Source organism: Lolium rigidum, chromosome 7, assembly GCF_022539505.1.
Source record: "Lolium rigidum isolate FL_2022 chromosome 7, APGP_CSIRO_Lrig_0.1, whole genome shotgun sequence".
NCBI classification, from domain to species: domain Eukaryota; kingdom Viridiplantae; phylum Streptophyta; class Magnoliopsida; order Poales; family Poaceae; genus Lolium; species Lolium rigidum.
In genome coordinates, this window is record NC_061514.1 from 10,399,669 (window position 1) to 10,425,088 (window position 25,420).

At 47.0% G+C, this 25,420-nt stretch overlaps 3 protein-coding genes and 2 non-coding genes across 5 annotated transcripts; 4 read left to right on the forward strand and 1 right to left on the reverse strand.

Moving 5' to 3' along the window:
* Positions 1-1,323: 1,323 nt before the first annotated feature.
* Positions 1,324-2,778, reverse strand: LOC124670878 (UDP-glycosyltransferase 73C4-like). Its single transcript, XM_047207346.1, has one exon. The coding sequence runs from the start codon at positions 2,776-2,778 to the stop codon at positions 1,324-1,326; it is 1,455 nt and encodes a 484-aa protein (XP_047063302.1).
* A 157-nt stretch (positions 2,779-2,935) lies between these two features.
* On the forward strand, positions 2,936-25,265 carry LOC124670879 (probable 20S rRNA accumulation protein 4). The gene is made up of 11 exons (XM_047207347.1): positions 2,936-3,074; positions 3,581-3,707; positions 4,249-4,429; positions 5,458-5,533; positions 5,689-5,756; positions 17,336-17,427; positions 17,532-17,854; positions 17,933-18,161; positions 18,272-18,476; positions 19,027-19,308; positions 25,206-25,265. The coding sequence occupies exons 1-10, from the start codon at positions 2,936-2,938 to the stop codon at positions 19,126-19,128; spliced, it is 1,542 nt and encodes a 513-aa protein (XP_047063303.1). The 3' UTR covers positions 19,129-19,308; positions 25,206-25,265.
* LOC124679833 lies at positions 11,728-11,886 on the forward strand. The gene has a single exon (XR_006995264.1). It is a non-coding gene; the product is annotated as a U1 spliceosomal RNA (small nuclear RNA).
* On the forward strand, positions 19,393-25,265 carry LOC124670880 (probable 20S rRNA accumulation protein 4). The gene is made up of 7 exons (XM_047207348.1): positions 19,393-19,545; positions 21,145-21,207; positions 23,236-23,327; positions 23,426-23,742; positions 23,830-24,058; positions 24,169-24,373; positions 24,923-25,265. The coding sequence occupies exons 1-7, from the start codon at positions 19,393-19,395 to the stop codon at positions 25,022-25,024; spliced, it is 1,161 nt and encodes a 386-aa protein (XP_047063304.1). The 3' UTR covers positions 25,025-25,265.
* LOC124679834 lies at positions 19,871-20,029 on the forward strand. Its single transcript, XR_006995265.1, has one exon. It is a non-coding gene; the product is annotated as a U1 spliceosomal RNA (small nuclear RNA).
* Positions 25,266-25,420: the final 155 nt, after the last annotated feature.

Here is a 25,420-nt window from a genome sequence, read left to right on the forward strand (position 1 = left end):
AAAGATCATGGGTAGCCACTGCTTCAAGTATCACGGTGCGGCCTTTTTGTGACCCTTGTACATTCCCTGCCACGCAAACGGACAGTTCTTCCATTGCCAATGCATGCGGTCAATGCTTCCAAGCATCCCTGGAAAACCTCTAGCTTCATTTGTTGCAAGGATCCTCCGAGTGTCTTCGACAGTGGGTGATCTCAAGTAATAGTCCCCGAACACCGCTATGACGTCCTGCCGAGAACCGGTAGAAACAATCAAGGGCGGTGGACTCCGCCATGCGAAGATAGTCATCTGCGGTATCACCGGGAGCTCCATACGCCGGCATCCTCATAGCCACTCGTGCACTTCACGGTGACGAAAATCCAACCAAACCAGGTGCAATCCGCCTTGCATCCGAAGTAGGGATCAAAGTGGCGGATGGCATACACAATTTCCGAGAATAGCTTTCGCTCATCCTGAAACGACGCCGGAAAACACTCTCACCGTGCAATGGATTGTCGGCGAAGTAGTCGGCGTACAACATGCGGTAGCCCTCCATTCGCTGTCTCGGCTTGCACTTCCGGCGACCTCGTGCCGACCCACCACGCCGACGAGTTGCCGGTCCGCCGTACATGCTTGCCAAGCAACCAAGGATCATCATGTGCTCCTCGTCTTGGGCGGCTGCTGCCATCTCTTCTTGCATAAGCTCGACGAACATCTGCTCCTCCTCTTCGTCCGAGTCCATGGCCGGCGAGGCAAATGGACGAACACCGACGGGCGTGGTCGAGGCAACCCGAGCCGCGAGCGACGACGAGCAAGCGGGCCGGAAAACAGGCCGGCGGAAGAGCAGCCGGATAGACCGTCGTCCAAACACGGCGGAATATAGGCAGGTGGGGAAGGAGTGGCGGCGCAATCCGGGCAACAAGCCGGCGGGGTGGTGCCGGCGGCGAGAGAGATACGAGGGGTGGGGGAGATTTTGAGCGACGTGGCGGTGGGGTTCGTGCGTCGAGTCACCGACAGATCGGGCCCTTCCCCGCTTTTCACTCGTCCGGAGTCCCCGAGCGCTCCCCGGGGGGCCGGGGATGGCGTGGGATCGCCGGATGGATTTAGGCCCAAATCCGGACGAAAACGAGGAACCGGGGGCGCGACTGGGCCGAATTACGCCGTCCGGATGGAAAAAAACGCTCGCCGGGGGCCTCGTCGGGGGGACGAGTGGAGATGCTCTGAAGGCTGCACGGATTAACGTCGTCCTCTTGCTTCAATCAGACCATCGAAATACTAGTGGTACATCCAGTCCAGAAGGTATGAAAGCTTTTATTTTATTCATGGGTGCAGGGGCAAAGGAAAACTCTAACGGTGTCCTCCTGAGCTTGCTTCCATCAGATCGTCGAGCAGACGATGCAGATCGCTGTGGGAGGAGCCTCCTTCCGCCACGGCTGCCTGAGCTTTCACGGCGAGGGCCATTGCCCTGGTCCTCGCGACGTCCACTGGTCCTCCGGGTTGCATGAATGCCGTCAGTGCCCGAGCCACCGCCTCGGCAGGGATCACCTCGTGCTCTTCGTACCTCGTGCTCCGTACACCGGCCCCGTCGGGCCACAGCCGCTCCCCGATCCCAAGCACCTCCGTGAGCAGCCTCTCGTTGATGAACTGCTCAAACACCATCGGCCACGTGAGCACCGGCACGCCTGCAGCCACGGTCTCCATGACAGAGTTCCACCCGCAGTGCGTCACGAAAGCCCCCACGGCCGGGTGTGCCAGGATGGCCGTCTGCGGCGCCCAGGCCGTGAGCAGCTTCCCTCTGTCCCCGACACGCTCCACCCACCCCTCCGGCGGACTCCAGTTCTCCGCCCTCACCACCCACATGAAGGACTGACCGGAGGCCTCCAGGCCGAGCGCGAGCTGGTGCAGCTGATGGTCAGAGACGGGGGCTAAGCTGCCGAAGCAGACGTACACCACCGACCGATCTGGCTTCGAGTCGAGCCAGTCGATGCACTCGGAGTCGCCAACGATGGTACCATCCGCGTCGGCTGGCGATGGCGGTGGTAGTGAGAGAGGGCCTAGGAAGTAGGCGCGCTTCGCGTAGCTGTTTCGCAGGTATATCTCCATGTACGGCTGCTCCAGGTCCGAAAATGTGTTGGCGGCGAGGCCGAAGCAATCGGCCTGCGCCGCGAAGAAGTTCTTGTTCGTGGAGTCATCGATCACCCGGTGGCTTCTCAAGAATTCCGGCAGCTCGGCGCTCGGTATGCGTATATCAGGGCCCGGAAACTCGGGGACGACGACGACGCTCGCCGCCGTCACATCGGCGTTGCCGAGGTGGCGCATGGCGATGGCCGGGAAGGCGCCGGTGGCGGTGAACTGGACGCACGGCACGCCGAGGTCGTTGGCGATGGCGGCGTTCCAGTAGAAGTGTATGTCGGTGACGACCGCGTCCGGCGACTGCGCCCGGATGAGCGGCTCCTGCACGGGCCGCATCAGGGCCTCGCTGAAGGCGGCGGCGTCGATGCGCCACGCGTCGCCGGGCGCCGCCTTGCTGAGGTTCTCCACGCCCTCCGGGATGCCGTCCACGGCCGGGAACGGGTACGTCGCCGCCTTGACACGCGCGGCCGCACGTCCATGCCGCTCGAGCAGCGATTCGAGGAGCGGGAGGTTCCCCGGCGTGACGGCGACGGTGGCCTCTACGGCGGCGTCCGAGCTGGCCGTGGTGAGGCGGACGGCGAGGTCGGTGAATGGCCCGATGTGGCTGGTGGCGAAGAAGGGGAGGAGCAGGAGGCGCAGTTTCTTGCTGCTGCTCATGGCGGAGGTCATTTCGTTTTCTTTGGCGGAGGCTCGTGGAGCGGTGGAGTACAAATAGAGATCGCACGGGTGATATAGTAACGGGTAGTTGTACACACTCGATCTCTTCCAGCACCGCTAGTCACTTGACTGAATTCTGATGAGAACGTACTCCGTAGCTTGATCGGTTATGAAACTAGCCGCCAGCCACAGTGTGTTGAGCACCGAGCCACCGCCTGTTGAGGGCCACGTCATCACGTTCTCAAGCTCCCAGGGAGGAAAGGGCAAGAAGCCCAAAGGCGAGAAGGCAAGACCGGCCGACGAAACAGGCAACTAAAATAATCTCAGCCCGCAGCACCCAACCTCCTCCTTGTGCTGCTAATCTCAAAATATCCCCTCTGCTTCTTCCCTCCGCCCGCGCCGCCGCCTGCTCCATCCATCCAAGATTTCAGCCGCCGCTCTCCGCCTGCCCCTGCGTCGCCGCGATTCCCGCCCACTCGCCGCTTCCACAACCCCGCGAAAACCTACCTACCTGCTCATCTCGATCCCGTCCACGACTCCGGCGGGCCAAGCATCCGACGCTGCTCCTCCCCTCCCGGACTACCGCGCCCCCGTGCGCGAAACCCTAGCAGCATGGCGCCCACGCCGTCGACCCACCCGATGCCCGCCCTGCTCCCGCGTGCGCGCCGTCCGTGACGGGTCCGCTGGCGGATCAACGGCCATGGAGAAGCACCTCCTACTCCGATTCTTAGGTCGCAGACCCCAGATCTGCTCTCCTACAAGGTCCCATCTTTTCCATTTATCACTGATTCTATTTTTTCTTGCTCCGCTGCAGGAATTCCAACCCCGGCCGTCCTGCTCCCCTTCTGCATCGCCCACCTGCTGCTATGCTCTCGGTTCCCTCTGGGACAAGGACAACGACCTGCTCCTTCGTTTCCTCCCACGTCAAACCAGCTCACACCGTCAGCTCTCTCATCCCTAGTCTTCCGACTGCTCCCTGCCTTGCTATACCAAGGGATCTTGCACATACATAGCTTCCCGGGTGTACATACCAAGGGATCTTGCACATACCAAGGGATCTTGCACATACATAGCTTCCCGGGTGTACAAAACAAACGATTCTACATTCACAAGGTGCTCTAAATTTGCACTGCCTTCACTTCACTAGGTAGCAGTCGATCGAGCTTCCCCTGTTTCTCACCATGGACTGATTCATTTGTACACGTACATGCCACCGACTGGCCGGATGCTCGCCTCAGCCTCCCTCCTGCAACACTGCTTCTCCTTCTCCCGCGTGCGCCGTCCGAGACAGGTACAGTGGCACAGCAGGGGACCGAGGCATCCGCAACGGCCATCCACGACGGCCATGGAGGAAATGCGGCCCTCCACGCCAATGCGACGCACCTCCTCCCCGGATTCTTAGGCCCCAGCCCAGATCTGCAATCCTACATGTCACACCTTCGTTGTTATCCCTGATTTTGTTTCCTGCTCGGCCGCATGCAGGAATTCAGCCCCGACACCGACACCGACATCTTCCATCGAGCTCCTTCTGCAGCGCGCCCAACTGCTGTCGGTGTTCCATCCCGGAACAAAAGCAGAGCCCTTTGTGCAGCTCCTCTGCTCCCTTGCCGACCAGCTACACCGCGCAGCTAGCTTGTGGCTACTTTGGTCCAACGGCCTGGCTGTAGCCTCCTGCATGCGCCTTGCTGCTGTGCCACCGAGGCGAGTTTACCCGAATGGCCTCGTTCCTCTACTTTGCCTTCCTGGTTTATGTGAGTATCTAGCTGTGCCCTTTTCTCCTCTACACGCTCCGATAGTCTAGATTTTAGTGGTGGTGGCGGTGGCGGTGGCAGCCATAGTTTCTGTCTAACAATGCATATATACAGCATATAATCTGCAAACAAAGGTTTCTGAATATTTGTAGATGGTTGCAGTCTTTTGTCTATGGAGTGATTGATCTTCTGTTGTCCTAACTCTCTGTAATTTGAGTCAGATAGTAGTATGACTACCCTGATATATGCTAGGCACTACTACCATCCTACCTCTTTGATTTGAGTACATCGAAATGTTCTTGCATAAGTTTCTCTGTTGACTTTGAGTCCGAAGTGTTCTCGTGAGTTGCGTTTGAATCCTTGCTATTTGTTGTCAAGGATTTGCAACCATGTGAAAACCTCGCATTATATAATTGCTTGCTGCTGTCAAAATTGTTGCATTCTGTTACATGCTTGCATATGCTGCAACTAGCCACCCATTGGATTTTTCTGGAAAACTCATGTGACTGCTTAAAGAGTGCAACTTTATTAGAGAACTTTTTTTCTGATTTATAGTAGAATTTTGACCGTGTTCTCACTGTTGTGTAGCCTGTTTACAATATGTTTTTTTAGTCCTTCAACTGTTGTTGCAACTGTTCGGTTATTTGGAAGCTTGAGAACGCCGTTATGCATTGCCTGAACATAGTAGTAGGTTCAGGTTGTGCTGCATCTGAGAAGATGCAGTTTTATGGCCATGCATGTATACAAGATGTGACCCAATTAAATTTACGCACCTGAGTGCTTTGTTGGTATTTGTTTTAGCTGTGCAATGTTATTTGCTTGAGAGAGAAATTGAGACATTGGGGTCCAGCCCACAGTTATCATGACCTGGATGCATGTTACTTTTAGCTTGCAGGAAGCCTTTACTATTTCTCATCGTCATGTTTTTGTGTGCATGCAGCAAGCATTGAAGACCAAAGGACTTAACCCCAAGGCCGCCGCTAGCGTGGCAAGCTTAGCGAGGCCCGAGGAGATCGGTGAACACAAAGATGAAGCGGTTGTTGTCGCAAAATTGGCGAAAGCATCTCATCTCCTGCAAAACAGCAGCACTGTTCTTTTCTCTCTCTTTGCCTATCTTTGTGCCTGCCTTCCTATATTCTGGTTTAAGAAGTATCATCTGCTGCTGCTGCAGACTCTGGTGTCGAGGCGGCGGGGACAAGCAACCTGGAGGAGAAGCAGCTAGATAGACGATCTCGGCAGGTGAGAAGCTGATGGTGGAGTTAAGCTGCTGCAATGTGTGAGCAGCCAAAGTGTGAGATTCATGTGTAGCGCAGCATGCTTGTGTTGTATGTAACGTAACGGTCCTAGGATCGATTGTGTAAACTTTTGAGCTGCGCATCAGCTTTTCATTGACGTTCATTGTGGTGTGCTGTCTGCACTTTGCTTGTTTGTGAAGTATATACATATTATTCTCTGTGTGATCTGGATGGCCGAAAAAGCATAAAAGTCATGCCAAAATTTTGAATTTTCGATTAAACTTCAGTTGAATATTTAGGCTAACTTCAACTTTTGTTTCCCTAATAATAATTATTGAACTTCAATGGTTTTACTTCAATGGTCTTGACTAATCCATGTCTAGTATTCTGCTTATACCTGTAGTGCTATGTGAAGAATAGGAAGCCATTACGCCAGGAGGTGAAATTATAGCTTTGGACGGATTTATTCCACAAGGAGGTGGAAATTCAATTTGGCTGCTAGGTGCATATGCTCCTTCTACCAAAAAGTCATATTTCAAAGTGCTGAAAAGTTTTTTTTTTAAATTCTACATGTACATCTCCATAGTATATGTGCGTTCGTCAAGTTTCACGAAAAACCAATATTTTTTGTGATCAATGTAGAAAAGAGAAAAATTATCTTGTAAAAAACATTATTTTTAGCAATGAGTTTTATCTTTTTTACACACGTCACATGATAAGTCGGTTTTTTTATGAAACAACTTTGCGAGCGTGTAGCACGTGAAAATGTATGTACGGCTTTTTCGCTTTAATTTTTTTTTAAAATCAAAATATATGTAAGATACATTTTAAAATAGAGGAAGCATATGCTCCAATGTTCCAAAATACCACTCCCGAAGGGAGGCAGCTACCATGTACTTGGGTTTTTGCCCTTAGCTAGATAGTGGTAAGAATATATATAACTAGAGTTTGTACGTGCCTGTGTCAGCAAAAGTGTAGTTCGCACGCCGAGTCAACACCATATTCGAGCATGCATCAACAACAAGAAATACTCAGCACGTTTGTTGTTGACGGCACACCGCCGCTGCTCTTGTCGCGCTAGCTGCAGGCTGGAGGCGAGGAACACGATTGCATGGACGGTACCACGGCATCACCAACATGCAACTCACTAAGACACTAACGACATCCTTCACCACACGACGGGGTTCCGGCATGGACAAAAAAAGAATCAGAGAAGGCCACCATCGGAAGGCACACACAAACAACAACAAGACGAAGGACCAGAAGTAAAGCCATCTTCTTATCTCCCTCCAGCGCTCTCTTCCTCATTGGTGGTGGCGGTGACCACCACGACTAGACCAACTCCCTAAGTTCGCCGTCGATGGCGCCAATTGTCTCCCCTTACTGTTCTGCTAGAACAAGTACTAGATTACATGTACATGACTCCTATTTTACTTTTGGAAAATTTGAGAGCCAACGCTCTTCGGAGCTAAAGAATTTTCTTTAAAAAAGATGCAAACAAATTAACCGATGAAATATATATAAGAAAAGAGTGATGAGAAAAGTATTCAAGAATTTAGGCACCGACTAGACTCGTGCATCGATCTTATCTAAGCTGCCATGCAGACATGACATGCGGAAACCACAAGTGTAGCTTGAAAAGCTCAAGCTACACGTAGCTCGTTTTTTGAAAAAAATGAAAACAACATTTTAATGTTCAAAAAAATTGAAATTAAATCTTCATCTAGATAATACTGTGATCTACAAAGGTGGAAAATTTCGACTGGAAGTACCTTATATTTGGAGCTATGCAAAAATGAAAAATCCTGATATCAATATTAGTGAACCATGTTAGATAGCAAAATCTCAAAATATGTCAGATTTTGTGATTTTTCTGCAGTCCGGAATATGAGGTATCTCGAGTTCAAATTTTACAGATTGGTAGATCCCATCATTGTCTACATCTAGATTTTTTTGTCAGATTTGTTTGAAACTTTCAAATCCTATTTTTAAATTTTGTAAAAAAAGGAGCTACATGTAGCTCTGGCTAGAAAAATTCACTCTCCAGCTACATGCATGCTGTTGGGTCCTGCATGTCATACAATGATGTTCTGCATGCTGCTTAATGTGTGTGAGCCCAAGTAAAATAGGTGTAGTTCTACTTACACATGACATGCATGAATTGACTTGCGTACCGGTGGAGAGGCAGTGAGGCACTAGCATAAAATAATGCCGCATGGCATATGAAAGACACATGATGATGCATGACGTAATTATAAATACACATGTGGATCTGCGTTGCATGCATGTTCGAACATCCTAGCTTCTTAATGGATTTCAGAGGCCACCGCAACCGCCTGGATGGGAGTCCGTAAGCAAAGCTGCAACGAGAAGGCATTAGAGCATGTACAATAAGGTTTAGTCAGCTAGCTATAAGAGATAAAATATTATATGTTTGTTTAGTTGGAGGAGAGAGATTAGGAGAGAGAAGAGAAGTGGACTCTTATGCAATAACCAGCTCCAGCACGTGCTCCTAGACACTATGTGAGAGTAAAATTAGGGTCATATATTGCAAAAGTACTACACTTTTGTAGCTTACTATTGTACATACTATCTATAAGTTGACTATAGATGATGTGGTAAAATGTTATAGCGAGCTGCCGACTACACTATTGTTCTTGCTCTTATTAGGTCGAGCAAGTTGGGCCGCAAAACTGTTGGGCAGAAACTCTAACATGAAATTAATGCTGTAACATTTGGGTCCAAACTCCTTTATTGACCCACCGAGGCTCATTAGAAACTTAAGTCAAGCTCAATGTAGCCACAAAAAAACTAGACACATAATATATCCATTTAGCAAGGGAGGGTAAGCTAGGTCCACACGTGAAAGGGTGTCTCTATGTGCCACCACGTCGCCTCGGTCGTAGAGGGGCGATGCAGGAAAATGGTGGCGTCCCTATTATTTTATGCCATCTTACTTTGTCTATTCTTATATTTGTGCATGTCATGATCAAAACTTATGTGCGGATCTCGGACTTAGGTAACTAAATTCTTAACTATAAATGCAAGAATCTTAACCTAGGGAGTTTCGAGATTAAAAAAATCACGCCAGATTAGTAGCAAGAGACGAGGCGGCTCCGTAAGTGGCACGCGAGAGTAGAGATCGATGGATGTAGTCAACACTGGTGGTACTCGGGAATTAGAATCACATACTTTGTAGAATTGGAGATTAACCAACTAAGACATAAGGTGGGAACTACCTAGCGATGAAGTTTCACGCTTGGCTCGCGAGTTAATGTGATTTTGCATCTCAAGATATTGCACAAAATAATAGTAGATTTGACATTTTGACATGATTTCATGGATCCCCTGTCTCGCGCGCCCCATGCTAAGGAAAACTACACATTTTCTTGAAAAGTGGTTAATTGAGATGACTTTCCTATTAATTTGTGCTAAGCCAACTCATAGGAACATGGCCAACTAAAAAAGGAAGACAAATGGTTTTAAAATGGTTTGATCTGTTTGAAGTGCGAGTTTCTCGCTCGAGTCCGCAATGTTGCTATGAAAGAATCATATTTATGCAGGAGGCCGGTGAGCCATAGATCCACCGCTTGAGGATGAGATTGACGGTACCACTAGATGTTTCCTCGTGAGCTACACGCGTGTGTCGTACTCCACAATAGAGCGCTTCATTATGTTTCTCCATTGCTTGTAGGAGTCAGTGGATAGCTCGAGAGTTCGGGGATGATGTTCTTGATCTGAACACCACATGTTTGATAGGAAATTGACATGCCCGTAGGAGAAAAGAAAAAGGTTGTGGAGGGTCCTAGGCTAGGGGATGGGTCGCAAAACAGTCGAAGGGAGAGGAGACGATGAGAATCGTCGAGGGCAACGGAGACGATGGGAGGGTTCACGAACTGTCTTGTTGTCACATGTTAAAATTTTATGCATGAAATGGTAGCCAATCCATACCATTTCATGTTTCTTTCATCATCATGACGACATTGCTAAAGTACCTAGGCGTCCAAACATTTCACCATCACCGTACGCAATCAGGTACTGTACAATTATTATAGAGGTGTCGCAAAAAATCCCCGTTTTGGCATCTTCCTGTCCATTCTCCTGCCCGTTTTCATTGTGGTGTCTTCCCATCCATTTTCGAGGCCTAGACCGCACTATTTTAGAGAGAGGAAAGGGGACATGACGAGATGACATGGCCTGGTGATGGTACATGCTCATGTTGTTCAAGGATAGCTTTTTCACCTATTCGATGGCCAGCCTCATTCGAATATTCAATATCCTCGTACTTTCTTGATGTACCCATCAATGGAGCATACAACATCATTGATGAGATTTTTCATCCGTGGGTGTAACTATGGATGGTGCTAAAGATGCTCGACCTCTCGTGTCTCATGCCTCCTGTCTCGACTTGTAGTTGACCTAGTATTCAAAGACATCGGGATGCCGACGATTTTGTCGATCTATTTTCTATAAAGTTGGCTATAGATGACACAACAACGACTAAAACCAACATATCTGAAAGTTCAACAATTGACATGTCATATGCTATAAGTGCGGAGATGAAGGGGTCTGTTTGCTCGGGGGGTGGGGGTGGGGGGAGAGGGCCCAACAGATTGATTTTTCTTTCTTCGTTGTGTATTTATTTGGGGATATTTTGGTTTCTAGGATATCCGTGCCACCAATATGTTTGTTTTTCAGGTTACGGGTAAAGTTTTCCTTTCAACTCACTCAACGAGCTTGTATTGTGGTTTCATGGTTTTTATTTTTCACATCGTTATTCGTACTTTACACAATACCTACGTGACGGTGCTCACTGCGGTGCAGCAATTGCCCCACGGTTCCGACTAGGCAATGTGAGTACATTGATTCATCGCAGTGTTCAAAAATCTGGAAATTCACCTAGTTAATAAGGGAACCGAAATTTCTTCTCGTGTCAGACATTGCAATCGCATCCTCAACTTCCAACTGAACTGCCGCGTCACCGGGTTGCAAATTGTAACATATACTAGACATTCTCGAAAAAAAAATACATATACTCAGTACGTTGCTTCACTCCATCTCCAATCTCTTTTTTTTTTTTGAGAAAATCTCCTATCTCTGTTTATCCTGAAAGAGAGCATAAACATAAATTTAATTGGATAGATTTGCAGTAGAATATCTTAAGAAAAGATTTGGGAAGTCCGTGTGTCAGGCCAGTCTCTCACACGTTTGTGCAAGGTGCGTCTATACATTACAACGACAATTACAGCATCAAAAGTTTGCCGATGAAGTTGAGAAGTTGAGAGCTACATCAGGAACAAGTACAACTTCAGTTTCCGCGCGCCTAGAATTCGTGGCACACATATCGGCGCCAATTAAGCTCTGTCAGCATCTTGGTCACGCCGGCTACCAGGTCACCAGAGCCAGGCACTTCCACCACGCTGTCCTCCTCCTCATGTCCCTTTTCTAGTCGCACCGCTCGACCAGCCTGAGCCGGATGCTGTCGGAGCGGAGGATGCCGTCGCGCCACAGACCGAGCCCCAGCTCACGGACGAGTATCCTGCTGGTGGCCGTGACGAACGTCCGGTCCACGAGACATCACAATGCATCTGATAGCAGAGACGGCCGCCGTGCCGGTGCCATGTCGCCGGGCTTGTTGAGGACCAGAGAGTAAGCCCCCCTTTTAACCAATCAATCCACCAAACAAATTACAGTTAAGTTCATAAAAGTTTAACCAGAAGGACCGGAGGGTAGAGGGAGACGACTATCAATACATCTAAAGAAGTCACCGAATATGATGTTCGTCATGTCCTGGGCGGCGTATATGTCGCGGATCGCATCGGTCACCACCTTGCAGTTGCCAGTGACCATGTCGGGGTTCGCGTCGGCCTGATGCCGCCGTAATGCCGTGGTGCTGAATTGCTGCCCCAGCGGACATGGTGGTGCAGGCGGGTTGATTAACACACAACACCAGCAGACCAAAATATATATAACAACTACTTACCTGGACGGGGTCAACAACCGATCAAGAAGGGTTGTGGCCTAGACCAATGGCTCACATTGCACTTGGTGAGTGCGTCGGTCTACCATCTCCCCAAGTGGGAGAGTGACGTCATAATTTATTGTAGAGGGGTACGTGTTCGCGCTTCCCTGTCAATTATCAAAAAAAAGCATTGCTCGAACCTCGAAACAAGGACTTTTTTTGGATAATGATTCAATTATGTCGGAGGCTCCCAACCTCTGACTCCTGCTGTTGACACGCGTCCATGGGGCCCACCTAGGATCAGGTTTATCTCTTTCTAATCCCCTTTTCTCTTCCTCAGTTTTCCCGTCGTAGTCGCTGGTTCCGGTGCGCCTCCGTGGCCATTCCTCTACCGACGCCGCCCTCCGCGTCCTAGCTGGCGAGGCGTGCTGCAGGCCATCGTAGAGCGCGACAATGGCGTAGAGCGGCGGCCGCCTCCTCCCTTCCCTCCCCTTCCTCCCAAGCTCCGGGCATCATGGCGCTCCCGTCGGATATGGAGGCACGAATCCAATCTTAGAGTTTCCGGCCCATCCCTGTCGCCGGTGATGGTCATGGCGGAGGCTTTAACTCCTCGCTCTGCCGCCCCCTAATGTGACACATGATGCGTCAAGGACGATGGGGCGACGATGGTCGTGGCAGTTGCTGCCTGAGAGTGAGAGGGCCCCAATGTTGGCGGAGGTTGGAGGCATCGGTTGAGCTGTGCCTCGGTGGTGGAGCCGGAGATCGAGATCTCGCCGGTGGTGGAGCTGGAATGGCTGTGGTGCTTCCACGGGAAGGGTGGTGCTGCTGCTAGGGATGGGTTGCGTACTTGCGGTGCTGCAAATGGTGGCTCCGTGTGCTACCTACGGCGGCTGGCGGTGCTACAAATGGTGGTTGCTGGTGCTGCAAGGAGTAAGTGGTGGTGCTCCCATTGCTGGGCAGCGTAGCCACAAGGAGATCTCCGGCGAAGTACTGTAATCCGGTGAAGTCTTCACTGAGGTCTCCGGTAAGTACAGTGCGGCGAATAGTGGACAACTGAGCTGCAAAGGAAGGCCTATGTTGTTGTAAATAGTCAGCAGCGGTGCTGCAAAAGGTCAGCGGCGGTACTGCAAAAGGTCAGCGGCGGTGCTACAAATAATCACTGACGATGCCATCGTCAGTGATGGTGATGCAAGTAGAAAGTGATGGTGCTTCTTGCCGGAGTTGGAATGCAGTCGGTGGTGCGCCTGCGAGGGAGTAGTTCATGATGCTACAATTGTATATTTTTCGGCTACAAATGTTATATGGTTCCCCTACTTTAGTATAGATGTTTTGCTACAAGGTCTCCGGCGAGACTCCGGCGAGGTCCTCGGCAAGGTCTTAGACGATATCTCCGGCGAAGTCTCCAGCGAGGTCTGCCTTCAGCGAGTCTTTTCTTTTTTATTTCTAGACGAATCGTTTTTTTGCTTCAATGAAGCAAAAACGGGAGTTTTTCTTCTGCGAGCAAGGAAAACCTGTATTTGAGGTTAAAGTGGACACGTATCAAGTAGGGAACTAGGAGCTGGAAACTTTGGAGCCTCCGGAGATTCACAGCAGTCCCCTTTATTATCAAATGGTTCATTGTGGAATAGTCAGCTGGACAAGTAAACTGCTTTGACTTTCAGGGTTGAATAGTCCACTAAACTACTTCCTCTCCGTCCCAGTCCCATGAAACATATCTTAGGTTTGTTAAAACTTAAATGTATCTAGAGAATATTTTATGTTCAGATATATCTAAATTTTAACAAATCTAAAACTTGTTTTGTAGAGGGAGGCTTGACTTCGAGCGTTCTTTTGTCCTCCTTCCTTACATCACGTGTGAAGTGCAACATGGTGAAAATATCGTATGTAGGATGACTTTGACTGAGTGGGTCAACTATCTTTGTTAAAATCCAGTCATACCTGGATCGGGATTCAAACATACTATAAGGAGTAGAATAACATAATTTTGCTGAGAGGAGAGTGAAGAAAAGAAAGAAGATACGTGAGCTTTGATGTAAAAGTTAGCTAAATCACGTGCGTCCGTGCATTTTGTGAGGGTGTAAGGTGGGTCACATGCTAATAAAGTACTCCATCATTCCCAAAATAACTTGCTAAACTTTTTCTAAGATGGAGAGAGTAGTATATTTTTTTTCTAGCTAACTGTTGAGCTAGTATTCATACACATCATATGGCTTTAAATAAGACGGATGATGGAGGCTTGCATATGCGTCATCTGGATCCCGGTCTCCGTGTGTGGCAAGGTAGATGATGGTTGACGCATAGAACACCTTTGAAAAGTGATAACTCGATCGATTTGGTGTGCTCCTAAGGCAACCATGGAGTTGTTGGCGCACCCTTTTTGAAGGGTTGGTCCATCGTGGTGTGACATTTCCAAGACAGGCGAAGAAAGAACGTGTGAATGAGCTTTGGGGCAAGGTTGGATTCCTTACTCGAGCTTCTAGGTTCTTGGATAGTAACGATGGTTACAATGACCAATCTACATGCAAAGGTATGGCCTTATTATCTTGTGGTTGCATTTCACACCGCCACGGTCCGAGAAGAGGAGCTTGAGGCTCCTTGTTTTTTTTTCTCGGATGGTGGCTGCGAACCGTCTGGGGAGGCGTTCATCTTCCCCATCTAGGTCACCAAAGTGAAGAACGGTGGATCCGGTCTCCCTCCATGCAATATTCTTAACAAATATCAATTTAGATAAGAACCAAACGCCGGAAATTTGGCGGCAAACCCAATTTGTATGTATGCTGAGAATGGGCAGGAAAACTATCAAAGTTGTCTTGCATCATGAAATAATAGCATCCGACAATGAGAAGATTTGTGAAATGATAGATAGTAGCCATATTCGGGCATCAAAGAAGGGTCCGATAGTGAGTGGTGACAAGACTGTCACATGAAATAATAGGTCTCATGCTATCATTTCATACTTGGTACTTTAATTTATCCTAATGCCTACGAGGTGTTGTTGAGCTAACCGACTCGTGCTCTAACCACATAACTAGTTGTGATAGTTATTTCCTGACTGACATGTGATGTAGTGCATAATGGTGACCTTGGAAATTTCGTGTCCGTCATTGAAAACTTCACCCGACAGTGATGGATCATCTCCGCTCCCGGCGTGCCCCTACACCACCACCTATGTTTCTTCCTCAACCACATCCATGCTATCGCCTTCACCTGGTTAGTGTCATCTCGCTTATTCTAGGAGCACCCTTATCATCCATGCCACGACCGCGTTGTTGCCGTCGCCTCCAAATGAGATTCCGTAGAGCACTTCATTTTCGACTTCCTATAACTTAATTATAGCTTTCTCATCGATCATCGTCGTGGCATGATCCCTCTCACATTATCTTGTCTCTACTATGAGTGGATGCGTTAGCAAAATGAATTGAGAGGGGGATAAGGTTCAAGTACTTTTTATGGATAGGTTGAAGGTAGGGTTAAAGTAGTTGTTTCTGGATAGGTTGAAATTAAGATCCACTGACCTCAGGATTCTCACGTGAAATGGATGTCGTGTGACAAGATCTTGGAGAGATGACCAACTTCGGCCACATCCCAGGCTTATTTAGAAGGGGAACGGAAGGAGAACCACCCGCCATCATCGGCTCCAACCTCCAGAGCACGATGGCCAGCAGTGCCAACCTCACCCACCACCATGGTGAACCTCCCCTCGGCATCACGCCATACGGCACATAGGCACAACACTCACTAAAACTACACCTACCAGAGCTAGCTACTACTATGTACAGGGGACCGACCTCTCCCCTCCCATCGTCTCCAGACGGCGGAGCCACCGGTGGCATGAGAGGGGAGAGCCGAAGGAGAAGAAAATACTCTCAAAGTCCTGTTCACAGGTGAGAGCGGTGAGGGGGAAAGTAAAAAAAAGGCAGCAAGCTTGGAAAGCTAAATTTCTACTGGCTCTAACAAGGTTAGATTTTTTATTTTCCCAATCAATGTGTAAGCCGAGACTAGTTTTGGAGGCCACGGTAGTCTGATGTCCACCATCTCGCATGTCATGTGATTCCAAATGTTGGTTCATTTGTTTGAGTTACAACCTAGCTTGCTGGGCCGCAGTAGCTAATTGTAGGGGTTACCTAGGTACATACTTTTTTCATCAGAACAACACTAGTAGCTAGCCGCCTAGCCAATCAGGTTGGTGTGTTGGATTAAAGCAGATGACGTCCCTAAGATGAGTATGCGCACATAAAATGATGTGCCGGGATCAAAACCTAACCAAGGTGCATACAACCAGGAATCAAGGCCACCGCCTCGATGTCGACATGGCTTATCTCGATTCTCTATGAAGAGAGATGCAACACCTACCCTGTTCTGACGCCGACGCGTAGGAGCAGTTGAGGATCATTGAGGAGCGCGAAAGGGGCAGATCATGATCGTCGAACGGTGTTGACGTCGCAGAGAAGCCATGGTGTCCGGAGCCAGCGTCCATAGGTGACAACGTACCAAACCACTACCCTCATAAAATGATGTGTCAGGATCAAACCCTAGCCAAGGTGCATAGAACCAAGAATCAAGCCAACCAAGAATCGTCGAACATGTCTTATTTCGATTCTCTACAAAGAGAGATGCAACGCTGACCTTTTTCTAACGCCGAACGCGGACGAGCGTCGAAATGGGCAGTTCATGCTCGTCAAATAGTGTTGGCGTCGCCGAGCAACCATGGTCCGGGGCCAGCACCCGAAGGTGGCGAGCTAGGATGATGGTCGGCATGGGAACTAGCACTAGCTAGATCGCCGCGCACAGCGTGAGCTGAAGCTAAAAAAAACACGCCACATTAGTCAGTGTCCTTGATTCCAGGATACAAATCTTTATTCATATACCAACGAAGCAGCGTGTAGTCGTGTACAACCCTTAACTAGTCCAGCTTATTTAATTAATCAGAAAATATATTATTATCTAACAAAAATAAATTAGTGTGCTAATTCGAACGACTAATGTGTGTGAGTTGAGAAGTAGTCGCTCCAGACGGTAGCGGCTCCAAGCATCAACATGCGCACCAAACAAAGCATTTTTCAGTAAAACAGTCTAATCCTAGCCTAAAATAAGGTAAACCAAAAGAACCGGTTAAAAATCCAACCTCATACCAGGCAAACCGGCTGAAAACCCGCCAAAATTTAGGCAGACCGGAAAACAGTGGAAAACGACAACTTCCAACCGTTTTCGGTGAAAAAATAGCCTAACTGGGACACGTGTCGGCTCACTGCACGAAGTGCCTAAGCCTTGGCCAAAAATCAATCACTAGCTTGGCTCCCGCCTGGCCTTGCTCTGGTACTGTCGTTGATTCGGTTAGGCGTGCTCCTCGAATGGGCCTGCTTGTTTTTCTTCTAGAATGGGCCTGCTTTTTTTTGGTATCGGAGCATACGGCACATAGGCATTGGTTACTTTTGTATAAATTTTTTCTGGTTGTGTTCGTTCTGCCTTATCAGTGTGGAGGCTCTCTCTGTTCCTGGTTACGCCCGGTCAAGTGTGGATGCATTTTCCTGCATAACTTTGTTCTATAACTATAGCAAACACCTGTATCTCAACCCTAGTAGTTTTGCCATATTTTTCTTATACGTGTGTAGTAATTTCAGGTTTATGCTCCTGTCGCCAAGCTTAACATAGAGGAGAGGACACTGTATGTGCTTGTTTGCCCTACGCCAAAATGCAGCCCTAATCCTCAAAGGCAAGTGTGTGTACGTGTGTGTCTTTACAAGTTTTCTCATCTTTCTTATGATTTAAGGTTAGTTTGTCTGACCTTGGATTGTTAATTTTTTTTCCTTCTTAAAGTTGGAAGGTCATAAGAGTACAGAAGTGCCATATTGGTATGCAAGCAAATGGCAATGGGGATGAATTAGTCGAAAGGAAAGGAAAAGTCTCCCCAAATGAGCCAGCTCCTCCAAGTTCTGCCGGAAAACATAATGAAGAAAACAAGAGTAGCAATAGCAATAGCAATGATGATGATTTTGATTTAGATGCCTTGGCTGAAGCACTTGAGCAGGCTGCAACAGTGGCATCCAACACAAAGAAGAAAAACAAATCAAAGCGTGCTACTCATGTCCCTGCAAAATGTTCTTCAGTGAAGGAGAAAGTAAATGACCTGAGTATACCAGGTGAGGAAGATGTCTGAAGTCCATTACTGCAAGTGTAAAGTCCAAGTGATTTTGTCTCATGAAATTTTCTTTCTGCAGTTCTTCCTTGTTTCTACATCTATTATGATAAGGAACAATTGAGGGGCAAAAGCAGCGTGTGCTCAAGTAGCAATGAAACAGTTTTGGCAGAAGATTTGTTGGACATGGGAAATGATGAAGAAGAAAAATGGGAAGGTGAAAAATATGAATATGATAGCGCTCCTGGTGCTGACAGAACTTTCTTAAAATTCAAGAAACGGTTGGATGCATATCCTCAACAATGCTTTAGGTAGAACTCATTGTGTCCTTATATAAGTATCTTTTGAGTCATGCTACTTTCTAAGTGTACATCTTTATTTTAAAAACCTGAATCGAGTTTTGGTGTGTAATACTGTGTAGGTATTCCTTTGCCGGCAAGCCATTGTTAGCTGCGACTAACTCACGAGATGTTGGCACATGTAAACTTTGTGGTTCACCACGCCAATATGAACTCCAACTGATGTCACCATTATCATATTTTCTCCACCAAGCTGGTGATGGTTCCTCAAATTGTGCACCTAATGCCTGGAGTTGGCTGACTCTTGTTGTCTACAGTTGCTCCAAGGTATGATATTTAATCTGTTTTACTGGAAATGATAGAGTTTAACGATCTGTCAAGGCTACTACTGTAATACCTCGGAACCAGCCATATTGCTTCATAATTTGGTGAATATGCACAGTGAACATCTTCTTTTGGACAACAATAACTTGGAACGTTTATATGGTTAAAATAATATACCATCAATACATTACTTCATATTTGTACTGTGAAATATTCATCTATCCTGATTGATGTTCCTTTTGCATTTCTAGAATGACCAGGTAAGAAATAAATAGATGTCATGTAAACGACTTCTTGGAAATTGTGAAGTCTAAATTTAGAGTCTGGATGGTCTTGATGTTCGAATAACAACTTTGTTAGATTTTAGTTTTTTTTCATCCCATAATGATTAATAGACACAAGAAACTTCAGATATGTATTGAGAAGTTGTGTATTACCTTTTATTATTTTCTAGGGCTGACACATAAAATTTTGTCCACTTTTTCTATTTGCTTGTAAGCAGCTTGTTACGTTGGACTATATCATATACCTAACATTAATCTACCTTGCACAGAGTTGCTGTCCTTCATCTTGCGGTGGAAAACCGGGCAATTGCTGCTGGGGAGTAGTGGAGGAGGAGATAGTGATGCAGGAGGATGAAGCATGTAATGCGTAACTTGTTAGTAACTAGTCTGAAGTCTGAACCATGTCTAAAAATTGTTTCACCATTATTGTGATGTTCAGCTATCTGTAATCCTTTTCTTTTCCTTCTTGTAGTCAGTCAATTCTACGAGTCAATTTTGTAGAAGTTCACCGAGGTATAGAAAGTTGATTGGCTCAATTTATAAATTTAAAGGTGGATAACGTAATTGCCCCAGCTCACGGACGGGCCGGTATCCTGCTGGTGGCCGTGACGAACGTCCGGTCCACGTACATCACAATGTCTCTGATAGCAGCCCCAGCTCACGGACGGGCGCCGTGCCGGCGCCATGTCGCCAGCAGCTCCCTCAGGAACGACTGGACAGAAGGGCCGGCAGCGGCGAGTGACCCGACGAGTAGAGAGCTCTTCGCCGGGCTTGTGGAGGACCAGAGAGTAAGCTCTCCTTTTAACCAATCAATCCACCAAACAAATTACAGTTAGTTCATAAAAGTTTAACCAGAAGGACGGGAGGGTAGAGGGAGACGACGATCGATACATCTATAGAAGTCGCCGAATATGATGTTCGTCATGTACTGGGCGGCGTATATGTCGAGGATCGCGTCTGTCACCGCCTTGCAGTTGCCAGTAACCATGTTGGGGTTCGCGTCGGCCTGCTGCTGCTATAACGCCGCGGCGGTGAATTGGTGCCCCAGCGGACATGGTGGTGCAGCGGGTTGATTAACACGCACCACCAGCAAACCAAAATATATATAACAACTTACTTACTTGGACGGGGTCAACAACCGATTATGAAGGGTTGTGGCCTAGATCAATGGCTCACAATGCACTTGGTGAGTGCGTTGGTCTACCATCTCCCCAAGTGGGAGAGTGATGTCATAATTTATTGTAGAGGGGTATGTGTTCGCGCTTACCTATCAATTAAAAAAAAAAGCATTTCCCGAACCTCGGAATGAGGACTTTTTTTGGGATAATGATTCAATTCTGTCGGAGGCTCCCAACCTCTGACTCCTGCTGTTGACACGCATTCCTGGGCCCACCTAGAATACAGATTTTTCTTTCCAATCCCCTTTTCTCTTCCTCCGTTTTCCCGTCGTAGTCACTGGTTCCGGTGCGCCTCCGTGGCCATGGCTCTGTCGACGCCGCCCTCCGCGTCCTAGCTGGCGAGGCATGCTGCAGGCTATCGTAGAGCGGCGGCCGCCTCCTCCCTTCCCTCCCCTTCCTCCCAAGCTCCTGGCATCATGGCGCTCCCGTCGGATATGGAGGCATGGAGCTACAATCTTAGTTTTTCCAGCCCATCCCTGTCGCCGGTGATGGTCATGGCGGAGGCTTTAAATCGTCGCCCCGCCGCCCCCTACTGTGACACATGATGCGTCGAGGACGATTGGGAAACAGCGGCCGTGTCAGTTGCTGCCTGAGAGTGAGAGGCCCCCGATGTTGGCGGAGGTTGGAGGCATCGGTTGAGCTGCGCACACGGTCCCAGAAGGCGGCGCCTCGGTGGTGAAGCCGGAGATCGAGATCTCGCCAGTGGTGGAGCTGGAATGGCGGTGGTGCTTCCACGATAAGGGTGGTGCTGCTGCTAGGGATGGGTTGCGGACTTGCGGTGTGCTGCAAATGGTGGATCCGTGTGCTACCTACGGCGGTCGGCGGTGCTACAAATGGTGGTTGCTGGTGCTGCAAGGAGTAAGTGGTGGTGCTCCCATTGGTGGGCAGCATTGCTACAAGGAGGTCCTCGGTGAAGTACCGTAATCTGGCGAAATCTTCACCGAGGTCTCCGGTGAAGTACAATGATGCGAATAGTGGACGACTGAGCTGCAAAGGAAGGCCTATGTTGTTGTAAATAGTCAGCTGCGGTGCTGGAAAAGGTCAGCAGCGGTGCTACAAATGATCATGGTGCTGCAAGTAGAAAGTGATGGTGCTTTTAGCCGGAGTTGGAATGCAGTCGGCGGTGTGCCTGCGAGGAGTAGTTCACGATGCTACAATTGTATATTTTTCTGCTACTAATGTTAATATGGTTCCACTACTTTAGTATAGATGTTTTGCTACGAGGTCTCCGGCGAGGTCCTCGGCAAGGTCTCTGACGATGTCTCCGGCGAGGTCTGTCTTCAGCGAGTCATTTTTATTTCTAGATGAATCATTTTTTTTTTTTGCTTCAATGATACAAAAACGGGAGTTTTTCTTCTGCGACCAAGGAAAACCTGCATTTGAGGTTAAAGTGGACACATGTCAAGCAGGGAACTAGGAGCTGGAAAGTTTGGAGCCTCCGGAGGATTCTTAGCAGTCTCCTTTATTATCAAATGGTTCAATGTGGAATAGTCAGCTGGACAAGTAAACTGCTTTGACTTTCAGGGTTGAATAGTCCACTAAACTACTTCCTCCGTCCCAGTCCCATGAAACATATCTTAGGTTAGGTTTGTTAAAACTTAAATGTATCTAGAGAATGTTTTATGTCTAGATATATCTAAATTTTAACAAATCTAAAACATGTTTCGTGAGATAGAGGCAGGCTTGACTTCGAGCGTTCTTTTGTCCTCCTTCCTTACATCACGTGTGAAGTGCAACATGGAGAAAATATCGTATGTACGATGACTTTGACTGAGTGGGTCAACTATCTTTGTTAAAATCCACTCATACCTGGATCGGGATGCAAACATACTATAAGGAGTAGAATAACATAGTTTTGCTGAGAGGAGAGAGAAGAGAAGGAAGAAGATAAGTGAGCTTTGATGTAAAAGTTAGCTAAATCAGGTGCGCCCCTGTGCATTTTGTGGGAGTGTAAGGTGAGCCACATGCTAATAAAGTACTCCATCATCCTCAAAATAACTTGCTGAACTTTTTTTAAGATGGAGAGAGTAGTTTATTTTTTTCTAGCTAACTGTTGAGCTAGTATTCATACACATCATATGGCTTTAAATAAGACGGATGATGGAGGCTAGCATATGCGTCATCTGGATCCTGGTCTCCGTGTGTGGCAAGGTAGATGATGGTTGACGCATAGAAAACCCTTGAAAAGTGATAACTCGGTCGATTTGGTGTGCTCGTGAGGCAACCATGGAGTTGTTGGCACACCCTTTTTCAAGGGCTGGTCCATCGTGGTGTGACATTTCCAAGACATGCGAAGAACGAACTTGTGAATGAGCTTTGGGGCAAGGTTGGATTCCCTACTCGGGCTTCTAGGTTCTCAGACAATAAATCAGTAAAGTTTACAACAATAATTATCAGAAAATTTAACCAAAAAATTGTATATTCACAATAAATTAGTAAAGTATTTACAACAAATATTTATTAGCATTTACAACAAATAATTATCAGCAAATTTACAAAAAAAGGTATTTACAACAAAGTATTTTCATCAATAATTATCTGCAAAATTAAGAACAATTAAGTATTTACAATAAATTAGTAACAACAAGTCAGCAACATATTTACAACAATAATTAACAACAAAAAACAACAAATAATTTAGGTGTTTACAACAAATAGCTAGCAACAGTTTTGACGGAAAAAAAATCCCATGGCATAATTTTCTTTACAACAAATTGCCAATATATTTACAATAAAAACTAGCAAGAAAAACAACAAAAAATATTACCGTACCAGCCCCACACCTCCTTAGCCAACTAACTCCACAAAATCTAGCATTTGTGACTTGGGAGGACCTTAGCTGTATGCGTGCTAGTCTAAAAAGCTGGTCCATATTATTCGCTATCAACCAAGCATGCATGGTTTGGACGCCGAGCTGATACATGTAGCTACCTAAAGTCAGCTAGCCTGGCACGTTGTAGAGTTAGCCCATATCATCTCGTAGGTACTACATGAAAGCCACATACGTATAGTCAGGACGAGCTACGCGCTAGCTGCAAGAATCGAGAGTTGCACGCAAGAGAGAGAGGGACAGCCGAAGCTAGCTAGTTGCGCGGTCCAGGCGTGGGATTTGAGAGGAGAGCGAGAAAGCTGGCAGGAGCTGGGCACGGGCGAAGGAACCGTGCGGGAGCAGGGTGGGGCCGACCCTGTCGCGCGGGAGAAGAAGGACGCACGCGCAGTCAGGACGACCGATGGCCGCGCGAGATCGGTCGCCTGATTTCAAGTGTTTTCCATTTTCTTATATGGGTGTAGTAATTTCAGGTTTATGCTCCTCTGGCAAAGCTTAACATCGAGGAGAGGACACTGTATGTGCTTGTTTGCCCCACGCCAAAGTGCAGCCCTAATCCGCAAAGGCAAGTATGTGTCCGTGGTGTCAGTACAATTACAAGTCATCCAGATCGTCCGTATGGATTGAGGTTAGTTTGTCTGACAATGTCTTTACTTCTTAAAGTTGGAAGGTCCTACGAGTTCAGAAGTGTCTTAGTGGTATGCAAACAAACGGTAAGGAGGATGAATTACTCCAAAGGAAAGAAAGGGTTTGCTCAAATGAGCCTGCCCCTTCAAGTTCTGTTGGAGAACACAAGGAAGAAAGCAATAGTCTCAATAGAAATGATGATGACTTTGATTTAGATGCCTTGGCTGAAGCACTTGAGCAGGCTGCAACGTTGGCATCTAGCACAAAGAAGAAAAATAAATCAAAACGTGCTAATAATGTGCCGACAAAATGTGCTGTAGTGAAGGAGAAAGTAAATGACCTGACTATACCAGGTGAGGACAATTTCTGAAGAACACATTAGTCCATTGCTCTAAGCGTAAAGTCTGAGTGTTTTTGTCTCATGATTTTGTTTTATGCAGTTCTTCCTTGTTTCTACATCTATTATGACAAGGAACAATCGAGGGGCAAAAGCAATGTGTGTTCAAGTAGAAACGAAACAGTTTTGACAGAAGAGATCATGGACATGCGAAATGATGAAGAAGAAAAATGGGAAGGTGAAAAATATGAATATGATAGCGCTCCTCGTGCTGACAGAACTTTCTTAAAATTCAAGAAACGGTTGGATGCATATCCTCAGCAATGCTTTAGGTAGAACTCATTGCATCCTTATATAAGTATCTTTTGAGCCATGCTACTTTCTAAGTGTACATCTTTATTTTCCAAACCTGAATCGAGTTTTGGTGTGTAATACTCTGTAGGTATTCCTTTGCTGGCAAGCCATTGCTAGCTGCAACTAACTCACGAGATGTTGGCACATGTAAACTTTGTGGTTCACCACGCCAATATGAACTCCAACTGATGTCCCCATTATCATATTTTCTCCACCAAGCTGGTGATGGTTCCTCAAATTGTGCACCTAGTGCCTGGAGTTGGCTGACTCTGGTTGTCTACAGTTGCTCCAAGGTATGTTCTTTGATCTGATTGTTGAAATGATAAAGTTTATCAATCTGACAAGGCTACTACTGTAATACCTTGGAACCTGTCGTATGGCTTCATAACTTGATGAATATGCACAGTGAACATCTGCTTTTGGACAACAATAACTTCGAAACGTTTATAATGTTAAAATATTATATGCCATCAATACATTACTTCAGATTTGCGCAGTAAAATATTCATCTATCCTGATTGATGTTCCTTTTGTGTTTGTAGAATGACCAGGTAAGAATGTCATGTAAAAGACTTCCTGGAAATAGTGAAGTCTAAATTTGGAGTCTGGATGGTCTCAATGTTCGAATAACGACTTTGTTAGATTTTAGTTTGTTTTTCATCGCATAATCATAAATAGACACAAGAAACTCCAGATACGTATTGAGAAGTTGTGTATTACCATTTATTATTTTCTAAGGCTGAAAAATAAAATTTTGTCCGCTTTTTCTATTTATTTATCAGCAGCTTGTTTTCTCTGTACGTTGGAGTATATCATATACCTAACATTCATCTACCTTGCAGAGTTGCTGTCCTTCATCTTGCGGTGGAAAACCGGGCAATTGCTGCTGGGGAATAGTGGAGGAGGAGATAGTGATGCAGGAGGATGAAGCATGTAATGCGTAACTTGTTTAGTAACTAGTCTGAAGTCTGAACCATGTCCAAAAATTGTTTCACCATTATCGTGATGTCAAGCTATCTGTAATCCTTTTCTTTTCCTTCTTGTAGTCAGTCAATTCGACGAGTAAATTTTGTAGAAGTTCACCGAGGTATAGAAAGTTGATTGGCTCAATTTATAAATTTGAAGGTGGAAAACGTAATTGCACTGTAATTTAAACTCTCCATTAGTTTGTTTTTATCCGTCTCCTCGGTAGCTTCAGGTTACTGTACCAGCAACATATAAGCTGGAGGTACGAAAGCAGAAGCACTACTGGTACATCCAGGAGGCCCTGAAGGCTGCACGGATTAACGTCGTCCTCTTGCTTCAATCAGATCATCGAAATACTAGTGGTACATCCAGAA